The 12977-nt window shown below is 37.7% G+C and overlaps 1 protein-coding gene across 1 annotated transcript in view; it reads right to left on the reverse strand.

Moving 5' to 3' along the window:
* Positions 1 to 12977, reverse strand: part of THSD7B (thrombospondin type 1 domain containing 7B) — an 841191-nt gene that overhangs the window by 30896 nt on the left and 797318 nt on the right. Inside the window, exon 20 of the mRNA XM_069473127.1 lies at positions 12849 to 12966. Coding sequence (XP_069329228.1) covers positions 12849 to 12966 — 118 coding nt within the window. The remainder of the gene's footprint in view (positions 1 to 12848; positions 12967 to 12977) is intronic.

Genomic DNA, 12977 nt, shown 5'->3' on the forward strand with positions numbered 1-12977 from the left:
ACCCTGTCATCTTCTGCCAACTCCTGGACATCAGGTCATAAGCTCATCAAGTTGAATAGTGGCTGGAATGACCTACACTATTTAGATGTTTATTCTTCTCTCTCTCTCTCTCTCTTTCTCACTTTCATTCTCATTCTTTCTCTCCCACTCACTCTTGTCCTTACTCTCTTTTACTAATGAGGTACTAAGTACATATAATTTCATTACTATTAGTTATTTGTGAACATGATGCCCTTCCATTGTTGTTATGAAGTTACTTGTGACAAATGTTAAAGGACAAACAGAGGGTTCTATGGGAGCATGTGACAGGGTGGCAGCCCATTCTGATACAGAGATCATTGCCCTGAGCAGTTGAACTGTAAGTGGAAATCTGAGGGGGTGTAAGCCAGACATGATGTGTGGAGAGCATGAGCCACACAGAGGAAGGAGCACAGGAAGGGATGGTGAGACGCAAAGAAGTGTCACATGTCTGAGCACCGGACAGAAGCCCATGTGGCTGGAACAGAGAGAGCGAGGGGGAGAAGAGCCTGAGACAATATTGCTAAAGCTAGTATTAGGTCATTAAATATGAAATGTCCAATTTCGAAGCAATAGTTTAGCTTTTTGTATCTCAAACAAGAAGCAGTACAGTTAATCAAAGTGTGTGCCTAAACTATTGACACAGTTTTGCCATCTTAACAGTAGCTTCTTATGCCAGCAGTGAAGAAGTCTGGAGAGCAAGTGGCAACAAAATCAAGAAAGGTGTTTTCCACAGCCTGTTGAGAATTGAATACTTTTCCTTGCAAGATGTGGTCCAAGACCTGGAAGAAGTGGTAGTCAGCCGGTGCAAGGTCTGGTGAATACGGTGGATGACAGAGAGTTTTCAAGTCCAGCTTTTGTAGTTTGAGCAGCGCTGTTTGTGTGACATGTGGTCGAGTGTTGTCTTGCAAGGGGATTGGCCTGTGTCTATTGACCAATCTCGGCTGCTTAATTGCAAGTATCTTCATCATTTCATCCAATTGGATGCAGTAGACATGGCTGTAATTGATTGATCAGGTTTCATGAAGCTGTAGTGGAAAATACCAGAGCTGGACCATAAAACAAACATCATTAGGTTTTTTTTTATGACTATTCAGTTTTAGACTGTGTTTTGGCACTTCATCTTTATCTAATCATTGTGCTGAACACTTGCAATTGTCAAAAAGAATACATTTTTCATCACATGAAACAATACGGTGTAGATATGGTTTGCCTTTATGTTGTGACAGCAAAGAAAGGCAAGCTTTGAGACAATTTCTTTTCTGACGCTTGTTTAATTCATGCAGAACCCATGTATCCAGCTTCTTTATCTTGCCTATTTGTTTCAAATGGTCCAATATTTTTGTAATAGTAATGTCAAACCTTGCTGCTAATTCACTCATAGGTTGAGATGGATTTTCTTCCAATACAGCTTTCAGCTCATCATTATCCCCCTTGGTCTCAGGTTACCAACATGGCTCATTTTCTAGATTAAAATCAGCAGAACAGAACTTCTCAAACCATGGCTGTACTGTGCATTCATTAGCCACATCCCTCCCAAACAGTTTGTTGATGATTTTGAGCTGTCTGCACTGCATCAGTTCCATGATGGAACTCATATTCAAAAATAAGATGAATTTTTCACTTATCCATGGTTTCACAAAAATTGCTCTAAGAAAACTGGAAAGATAATTAAAAGCCAAAATGTGCATTTGAAAGAATAAGGATACACCTTCACAATTAAAACAAACAACCAAATAAACAAGGAATGTCAATGTGAAATGTTGGATATCAATTGTCAGTACTTAAAGAAATCAGACATTCCATACTTAATAACCTAATGAAAACAGAGTCTTTTAGTTGATGTCAAAGAGTTAATATTCCAAGAGAAATGGAAAGCTACCATGACTTCACTTCTACATAGAATTCATTTTGAAAGCCCTAGATAGGAATAATGATCAGATGTCCTCAAATCCAGTGACAGGTAAGGATAGCTCACATTTTCACAAGACTAGACCTGTTACTGAATACTAGAATATTACCATAGATTTGGTGGTAAACTAATTGTCTCTGCATTAGAGACCTTTGAAGAAAACTATGAAGTTCTGATCAATGACGTTTAACTTCCTTAAGGTTTCGGTTTCTATCCCTAACATGGTATTTTGTAGACAGTAAGCACTAATGAAATATTTGTTTAATTTATATTTTCATAAATTGTATACATGATATATTAATTGCAAATGTGTGATGGTATAAAACTTTTAGTACTGTTTATTGAGTTGGTGCCATGTGCTAGAACTAGGCAATATTCTAAACTTTATATGAACAGACTCATTTAATAGTCATAACAACCCATGAAGAAAATTCTATTATTTTCCCATATTAAAGATGAGGAAACTGAGTCATGGAAAGTTTAAGTCACTTGTTGGAGGTAAAAACAAAACAAAACACAACACAACAAAAAATCTTGTAGGTTGCAAAATGGAATTCAAAGCAGTTTTCCATTCTTGGGATACTTCATTTAGTAGAACAGGTTCCAGCTCTATCCAGGAAAATACAAGAGATGCTATATCACCACTGAGTTGGTTTCACTGATCATCACCTAAGAGCACATTGAGGAATAACAAATTAATCGGGTGTCGGGCAGATGTGGGCAAGGGAGGACATGGGTGTATACGTACATAGTGAGTGTGATGCGCACCATCTAGGGGATGGACACGCTTGAAGCTCTGATTCGGTCAGGGGGCAAGGGCAATATATGTAACCTAAACTTTTATACCCCCATAATATACTGAAATAATAAAAAAAAAAACAAATTAAGCAGTTTTGCTCCTAGGCTCCTGCATTAACCATGCTGTTGGAGAGATATAGGCAATGAAGCAAAGAAAGCTACCTAACTAGGTCTTTTATGAGGGACAAGAAGGAAACTTTGGATGGTGGTAAAATTTCTTTCCATGATAATATGGGCTTGGGGAACAACCCAGTCTTCAACCTTGGGCACTGAACCCTAGTGTGGAGGGTATGCATCTGGAAGGATGTATGTTCCTCTCAGCATCACTCAAATCAAATCATACACAACAGACATCATTCATGTGAAATGTTGTCCCTGCCTTATGAACATATTTGGCCCAAAATTTTACATTCTTGCTTAAGTCCTCTTTAGTTTTATAATAACTTTAATCTTTATTCTCTTGACCTAAATACTTATTATCCTAATGTCATTATAATTTATATTTAATCATGATTTAATTTTGTTCTATCCATCTTTGTAAGAATAATGACAATGTAGTGTCACCTTTACCATAGCCAAAGAGGCTCTATTTCATTATAACCAAATAACTTCAAGCTTGTTCTTAAATTGATGGCATGCTGATGGCCTGTACTGTAGAACCATTTTATTTATTTCCATTAAAGTGACAGATATTTTCTGCTGGACATAAAGGTGGAGGAAATCTAATGAATTCAGTAGGAAAAATAATGATGCTATTACTTTTTAAAATAATGAAGTCTGAAGACCATTCACTGGAAGCACAGCCATATGATTTCTCTATCTTTTGCTATCCAAACACCAATATAAGAGTTCCAAACAATGCCTATTACTACCAAGAATATTTTTTTAAAACCATGGAATATATAGTAAATCTACATTTTGAATTATACTGTTGTGTTTAACCATTTATATTAAAGTTCAACATAAAAATATTGCTAATATATGCATGAAAGTGTAAAAAAATTACTGGACCTGATATTTCTGTGGAATACTTGATATTATTTTAGTAAGTATATATTTGTCTTGAAGTCAGAAATATTTTGGATGCATAAGTTAAATAATCAGAGAAAGTATTCCTCAAATTAAGGACTCTTTCACTAATTCTGATTCTATAAATGCAAAATCTAGCAACATGGAATGCAGACAGTATCAACAAAGAGCCTGGCACCTCCTAGGCTAATGGGCAAATATTACCTGGGATTCCAAATCTTAGAGAAGATGGAATATTCAACCTAGCAACTATCTCTCAGCAGCTCTTATTTATCAAGGACCCTTAAGAGCAGGAGCCTGAAGGAATTGTTTTGGTGATGGTGAATTTCGATGGGAGAGAGAAAGAAGCAGAGGATGTGATCATGTTAAAGGTAAAATTATGTTGTGGTATGGAACATGACAGGAAGAGAATTTAAAAATAGCTGATGCATGGTGCAAAGAAACCAGGACTTGGCATCAAAATCTCCAGTTGAAAACACTTCTCTCAAATTAACAGCTAGTAAAAATGATGTGACTACATGCAAGCACTTTAACTGCTTGGAGCGTGAATTTTCTCTTCTGTAAAATAAAACTAAGAAACCAGAAAGTCTTCATTATCTGAGGATAGTTCTTGTTGGAGAAAATGCCCCTTAAAAGTCCAGCTATTTTAAACTGGAATTAAATTATTTTAAATAAATAGTAAAATATACTTAAATATGATTTTTTTCCTGTGACTAAAAAGCATGCAAGTGGATTTATTTTATCTAATGTCAGCTACCATATAGATTATAATTACAATTATGCACTCATCATTAGGACAAAGAATAAATTAGTCATTGATATTTCTTACATAATTTTGATTGTGGTATAAAAAGATCCCGTTGTTTCATGACTGACTTTCACAGCTTGATCATAAATTCTTTGGCCTTTGAGTTACTTTTCATCAATTTTCCCAAGGGCTCCCTTTAATCTTTGGTGTGAAGATCACCCCATTTTGAAGCGCCTTTGTTGTAGGTACACGTTTCACTTGAAGCTAGAGATGATAGACCAACAAATCCCCCGATGGGCAGTGATAGAACACATGTGCTAATGGAAAAATCTTGTTGCCTGGAGAAGGTTTTGTAAATGATCAGTTCATTAGTGAATATTTTGATATTCTGAGGGATTTTGTTTCCTATGGAACTCACAAGTATGCGGGTTCAGATGAAGAGCATCAGATGAATATATCTCACATAGGTTGTATGAATCAAAAACACAATACATAAAAGCAACTTATAGAATATTTAAAATGTCGTAAGTGCTTGTTAAACCTTTTTTTCTATTTCTAAACATTTATTTTTTAACAAATACCATTTTATATCAATTCCTAGAACTGGTCCTGGAACAAGCTTGTAATAAGTATATAAAGCACACTACCTCTTCCCTCCTGTATTTTATTGGGCTTATTATGTTAAATGAACACAACCATGAAATTCATAATTATTCAGCTGAGTCCAAACCCACCAAATCCCTTACACTTCAGCCTGGACTGCTTCTGCCCTTAGAGTAATAGTTAGGCTTGCTGCCATACATATCCTCATGCTTCCAAAAGGAAAGTGGAAGAATTTTCTGGAAACTCTCTGAACTCCTCTTGCTTGGGTTTATGTCTTTGAATAAATGCCTAAAATATGGAAATAGGCTTCAATTTGGAACCTGAATTCCATGGTGAATATTAACAACATACTTAATGTGCAATACCAATGAGATGAAGGAAAAGAAGTTGACTTTTTCTCTATTCATGTACTCATCAGGTTATAAAAGAGAGAAAGGCACTCTCTGAAAAAATATGTTTCCAATTAAATAATGAAGCAAATCATGATAGGGTAAGTGTGTTATTTGCTAGCAATTTTCCTCAATGAGCCTTTTCCTAGTCTCCCTTGGGGAATATTGGGACCTCATTATAAGCACTAGTGACATTGGGCTTACTACTAAATTAGCAATAATTACATGCAGTGAAGGATAAAAGCATTGCATGGCAAGATATACAGAAAAAAAATAGACAATGAAGCACACTAGTTGTAAAAATAAAAATAAAGAAAGGCCAATCTTGGTACTTGCATATAGAGTTAAAGCCTACTAGATTACATTCTCATTGAACTCAGCAGTAGTCAAACTTCACTCTGAAGATTCACTGACAAAATGAATGCAGGAAATTCTAAGCAATTAAAAAAAAAACCCTCAAAACTAGTTAAAAATTTGACAATGTATACACTCAGAAAAAGAAAGGCAGCCAAATACAATGGTTTCTTGTTCTGAACATACTTTCAAATCCAAGTAGCCAGTCACCATGCCCTTTAGAGAGGCATGCTTCATTCACATAGTGATCCTTCTGTGGCCCTGAAACACAGGCACTGAATTAACTGAAGATTATGGCTTTAATAGCTCTGGTGGATGTGGATATGGCCTAGGCAAACAATGCAAAGTATATATGTAAGGCATAATGGAAAAGGAAATAAAAGAAAAATAGAGAGAGCATTAAAGAAGGTATCTATTAACCTGAAACAAATTGTTTCTTAAATAAAATATCTAAGCAATTTACAGGAACATACCTATAAACTCCAAGGCACTGTGGATGTGTAAAAGCAATAATCATAGTGTGACTTTGAGCTTTCAGCATGTTTATGAATATTATTATTACTGGTTTGTTTCCTATCTGGACATTATTTCTTTTGAATATGAGTTAAATTTCCAAAGCACATGTGTGATCATTGGCAGGGAATGGTTATCCCGAAGCCAACATCTACAAGGGGTTGGCCAACTTAAACCCCATGCAGTACAGGGTACAATGCCACTAAACATGAGGTAATGGTGGTCTTTCCTGATGTCCAGCTAAAAATTAGGTTATAGAATAAAATATTTTCCCTTTCAAATGTTTCCCCCTATGGATTCATTCTTAAGCTTTTGTTACATGCCACCTGATATTAGTTGTAAATACTAGCAGATGACAAAATAGATGAAAAAGAAGCAAACGGATACTAACAAAAACATCATGAAGAGATGGTCATGTTCAATATATTAATTAATTTTAGTCACATGTGTTTCTATGGTTAAGGCAATTTATTGTATGATACCTTTCATCATTGTAAAAGTGGCCCCATTATGGAGAGAAAGACTAAACTCTTTCAACAACTACAAAAAGATATGATATTCAGATGATATAGTATATTCTTGCTTAGCTGTCTTCTCTTCTTTATCCTACTTTCTTCACTCCCGTTCCCTTGAGAGCACCTCCCACCCACCTGCACGAAATTAATCACTTCAACAAGAACCCCAGTCTTAGGGTGAGATCAGGACACAGATGTTAATATTCTCATTTAGTATATGAAAAATTGATGCTCAGAGAATTTAAATAATTTTTGCAAAATGATACAGCTATAATAGAAGGTTTGAAACAAAGATTTGTCTTACTCCAAAAGCACATGCTTTTCAACAGATCTCGCGTGGTTCATGTCATAGGTAGCAGATGCCACACTCTACTCATGAGGCCATTTGAACGAATTTGTGAGTTGCACTTAAATATATTCTCTGTGATACATTGGTTATTTGTATTCATACACTCCATATTTTCTTTAGCAAACAGTAATTGAGATTATGTACTAACATCTTTCTCCTATGATAACTCTATATTTGCTTTTGGGTACTAATCAGAGTAAATTTCTGAAAGCAGTGGAAAGTCAAATTCCATACAAAATGCTCAAGTAATTTATGTGGCTCTTTATGCTAGACGTCTACTAAAAAGTGGTTAAACTATATTTTCACTTCTCTTAACAAAGATCATCTGAAATTTTTATTCAAGTTTTATTTTAAGTGCAAAATTTGTTTTAAATATATATCCTGGTGGACATGAATTTAAGATCAAGCTTATCATTCAATGTAACAGAGTGGAGGAAAATTACAGTCTTGATCTGCAGTTAAAGATAGGTCTTCAGCATGTGTTTGGCTTTGTTAGAGATTGGAAGATGCAGTGATGATTCTTCACTCAGAGTTACAGTTCATGGTTTCTCCTATAGAGGGATTCTTTGGCTTGTCTGAAAATTGCTTCAGGCATCCAAATGTCCTTCATTGTAAAGAACATCCAATTTGGGCAAGATGAAAATTTCATAGGCTTTCCAGAGTAAAACAAAGTCTAATACCAGCTGGGATCATCTCTCTGCCAGTTACCCAAGGAAGTAAAAAGACCATGGTTTTAGACACCAAGATAGACCAGGATGTCACTAGGGAAGGCTAGGTCTTTTGTGGGCAGAAGATTAAGCACTTTGGCTTTGCTTGGACATAAGAACTCCAGACTTTTCAGTGGTAGAATGTGTATATACCTCCAGTCTCAAAAATCACATTTCAGTCTCATCAAATATGAACACAACTTGATGGACCATTTTAAATACCTATGAACAGCTGCAGTACCCACAGTGAGGAACCCCCATGGGACCCAAGAAGGTCAGAGAGAGTGATTTTGGCAATCTTGGAGCTACTCTGTCCATTCTTTTAGAGAAAACCGCCAGTCACAAATTTCCTGTCTGTAAGATTGGCAGCTATATTCCTATTAGATGAAGTAGATAATATGCAACATCATTACATTATTGATTGTGAGACAAGAATACATTTAGGAGGCTTAAAATTCAGAGGGACTTCTTAAAGCATTACTATATCTCACTGTAATTTGTGTTCCAATTTAAGACCCGTTCTCTGCTTATTTTTAAATATACCTATAAATGATAAGAATTTTTACAAAGTGATACAGCACCCAACCCAGGGCTATGTACGCCATGGATGATTACCAAATGCCAGATGCAAAGGGGCATAGTGGAACAAAGGTGGGCTTTGGAGACACCTGGACTTGGGTTCAACTCTTTCCTTCACAACTGACAGGCTTTGTGACCTTGGACAGGGAACTTAATTGCCTATCAACACATCTGTGAAATTAAGTCTATACTTCATAGTACGAGAGTGAGGAATTACTGACATACTCCTGGCATCAGTAACGCTACCCTTGACCAACAGATATTAAAAAGTAATCACTCTAATATTTCATCATTTTACAGATAGAAAAATGTGCAAGCAAGTTCTGCAAAGGATTGAGTGAACAGTTCAAAGTCCTACAGCTTGCCATTAGAAGAGCTGGCTGTAAAACTGAGATCTTCTAGTTTCTTGTCTAGTCTATCTTTCTTTCCCATTCCACTATCTTGCTCCTTATTCTCTTGCCACAAGAACTAATTACTTGACACAGTAAATAAGTTTGAATTGTTATAACTATCAGACTTTGCCCAATCAAGGATACTACACTGATCTTGGCCGGGTGCGGTGGCTCACACCTGTAATTCTAGCGCTCTGAGAGGCCGAGGCGGGTGGATCACTCAAGGTCAGGAGTTTGAGACAAGCCTGAGCAAGAGCGAGACCCCATCTCTACTAAAAATAGAAAGAAATTATCTGGCCAACTAAAATATATATAGAAAAAATTAGCTGGGCATGGTGGCGCATGCCTGTAGTCCCAGCTACTTGGGAGGCTGAGGTGGTAGGATCGCTTAAGCCCAGGACTTTGAGGTTGCTGTGAGCTAGGCTGACGCCATGGCACTCACTCTAGCCCGGGCAACAAAGCGAGACTCTGTCTCAAAAAAAAAAAAAAAAAAAAAGATACTGCACTGATCAAATTTTATGTAGATGCCAAAAATAAAACTTACTGGCTTGCCCTTGAAGTCTGTAAGAAACAAAAAAAGGCTGGAAATCACAAAGTTGTTGTGTTTTGAAGTTAATACAAAATTATTTTTTCATTATGGGCTAAAGTTGACAGAAAAATTATTTGCCATCTGGGAAACACAAGAGGTGGGCTGGATTATATAGTATATAAAAATATTATAAGCTCATATACATTGAATTAAAAAATATAAAAATCATAGTCTGGGATTAATAACATTCTTAGAGTGTTATCAGTTAAATAATTATGAATAATTCATGATATGCTAAATCTACGGAGTTCTACATTCCACTAAAGTGATGAAAATTCAAGAGACAAAAAACACGACTAATCCTAATATTAAGCTCTTCTATTACAGGCTTTGATCTTTGAAATCTATCTACAAAGATCCCTTAGTGGAAGCTTAGACTCAGTCTCTCTCTAAAGTGAAATAAATTGGATTCAAACTGTTCTGACCTTGAAATCTTTAACACAATTAGAAAGTATATACCAAGCATCAGGTGTACATTAAAGAGGCGACCCAGATGCTTGAAAAATAAAGTTAAGAGCTCATTTCAAAATTTCCCCTCAGATCAATGGAGTTCTGTGGGTTTGATGGTGAAGTGTGTCTCACCAGGAAGCCTCAGGGACGTCCAACACATCAGGTTTTGCCCAACAACTCAGTAAATTCATAAACAGAGGTAATTGTGTGAACTTTTGTCTTTGATAAAGAAGTCAGCCGAGAGCTGCAGCTGCTGAAGTCTGACTCCCATGTAACTCGCTTTCCCACTTTAATATGATTAAATAAACCCTATATCTTTTTGTGGTCTCTGCCCCATTGATACAACCAGTAGGAAAAAAGAAAGCCACTCATACAAAAGACAGCTGTTGGCACTCTATCTCAGAGGAAGCAAGCCGCAGATGTTTCCCAATGATAGTCTCCAATCTTTTCAGCTCCAGAGTTTGGTGTCTTTTAAGAAACAAGTTCATCCATACCATACATGTCTGCTTTGGATTACCACTGTCCGTTTATTGTTTTCAGGTTGTGCGATATGAGGATTAAGGCACGATTTAGATACAGAATTATCTCATTTTAAAAACATTACTGTGTACCACAGCGATGATGAGCAAGGAACAGCAGTGTCCTCAGACTGAAGCAAGAAGGCTGGAATGGGGGAAAAGTTTGGGGCTGGTGAGGTATGATAGTAATACAATGTAACCTCAGAGCCTGCCTCTGCACAGTCCAGAGCGCAGTTGCCTACAAATTCCTATTCCTCTTTGTACTGCTCCATTTATTTTATTTTTAAGATTGAGATTGGGTACAAATAAATACAAGTAGAAAAATACTCGTCTTTCTATATTTTCTTGAAGAGTCTTAAATAGAATATGTGTTCAAAAAATGCCCATGAGATTGACACTAAGCAGCCTAGTAAGAAAATGCCAGTTACAAGAGTGAGGCCACTACCTTGTTCAGTTTTGATGTAAATGCCACCTCCTCCGTGGCCTTTCCTCTCCTGTCCCTCACTCCCCACCCGTCAGGTGGCCAGTTTTAGTTTCATCATAGCACTTAGCATCCATTGTTTTTGTGTTTACTTCCTTGTTTATTTGCTTTCTCTCTGTCCTCACCATCCATCTTACCACTAGAATATTAAGTTTATGAATTAAGCGGGCTTTGTTTGCCTGGGATCTACTCTGTTGCATGCAGAGTGTACTCTCAGTTCCTGGAAGAGTGCCTGGTGCCCAGAAAGCATCCAATGTGTATTTGTGAGATATACGAATAAACTTCTATTCAGCCTTCAAGAATGGAACCCAAGGAAGGGGTGGAGCAAGATGGCTGAATAGAAACTTCCAGCAATCATCCCTCCACACAAATACCAAATTCAGCAACTATCCACACAAGGAAGCACCTTCAGAAGATCCAAAAATCAGGTGAGCGATCATAGTACCTTGTTTTAATATTATATCAAGGAAAGAAGCACTGAAGAGGGCAAAGAAGACAGTCTTACATTGCTTACACTGTCCCTCCCCAACCCCGGCAGCTCCATGCCAGCACTGCAGGTGGAGAACCTGTGTGCCTGGGAGGGAGAGTGAAGTGATTGTGGGACTTTGCATTGGAACTCAGGGTGCAAGCAGCATGAGGCCCTCACCAGATGCAGCTGCCCAATCTTGAACCCTCCAGCCACCAGAATTGTGAGCCACATAAGCCTCTTTTCTTTATAAATTGCTGAGTCTCAGGCATTCTTTTATAGCAGCACAAAACAGACTAAGACAGCATCTAACCATATACCAGGATTTCTCCCTAGGTCCCTACTCCAAATTTCTGACATTTATCTTGTCATAAATTATAACTCTCTGTCAGGACTAGAGTTCTATCCTAAACGAGCTCTGTATTTTCCAGCTATGGCCTTGTTGCTCTCTCCCATAGACCCATGTTTTAGTCCCTACATCATCCTAGTGGCTGGAGTGCCACCTGTGTTTCCATTTGCCTACCTTCTGAGTATTGGTTGCCTTCTGCATGCCCTGCCATTGTGCATTACTTACCCAGTAAGATCCTAGGACTGTGTGGTGGTGATTGCTATCTGTTTGACAAAGATTCATACTCCTTTTCCTCTATAGCATAACACTGTTGCTGAGAAGCAAGTGTCCACCCAGAAACTTCACTTCCTTTCCTGCCATCTTGCATTGAGTTGGAGACATAGGACTAGATTTTTTCTAATAGAATATATAGTAGAAGAAATACACACTGCTTCCTACCCTTCCCATAAAAACCTCCATGAAGCTAGGGGATATTACCATCCAGAGAAACTTACTTATGTTAAAGTGGCAGAACTTCTGTCAACCTATGTCCTTTATTGACTTTTTGAAGCAGAAACTACCCCTCTGCTTACATGGGTGAAAAATAAGCCTCTAGTCTATTATGCTAAACCACTGCCTACACGGTAGCCAGCTTCAATTATATAATACATACTTCTTCCCAAAACCACTGAGGCCAACATGTTTTTCAACTGGTTAAGCTTATGACTTTTTTTTTTTCTTTTCTTTTCCTTTTTTTTTTTTTTATTTCAGCTCATTAAGGGGGTACAGAGGTTCAGGTTATATATATTGCCCATGCCCCCCCACCCCCGAGTCTGAGCTTCAAGCGTGTATGACCTTTTAAATATACGTTTTGCAGCAGGTCCGGCAGCCCCTCTGGAGTCTGCCGCCATTCTTAGGCCAGTGCTGCAACCTCTGCCTTGCCCTCCCACACTGACATGAGGCCAGGTTCTGCTTCCCTTTCTCCCAGGTCAGCTTCATGTTGCCTTCAGCTGACCACCATGCCTTATGCCATTTATCAAGCTATGGCACACTGAAAGTAGTTTTTAAAAGACTCAGCTATTTAGTGGGAAACACAGGGAACCCAAATACCTCCATGGCCACAGGTTTGTGAACACTCTGTCCAAGCCGTCCACCCCGAGAGCTGACAGTTGACCACACATTCCACCAAGCAGGGGATGCTCATTCTCTGGGGCTTCTCCAAATTACGCTGCAAATGGA

This window comes from Eulemur rufifrons, chromosome 1, assembly GCF_041146395.1.
Source record: "Eulemur rufifrons isolate Redbay chromosome 1, OSU_ERuf_1, whole genome shotgun sequence".
NCBI classification, from domain to species: Eukaryota; Metazoa; Chordata; class Mammalia; order Primates; family Lemuridae; genus Eulemur; species Eulemur rufifrons.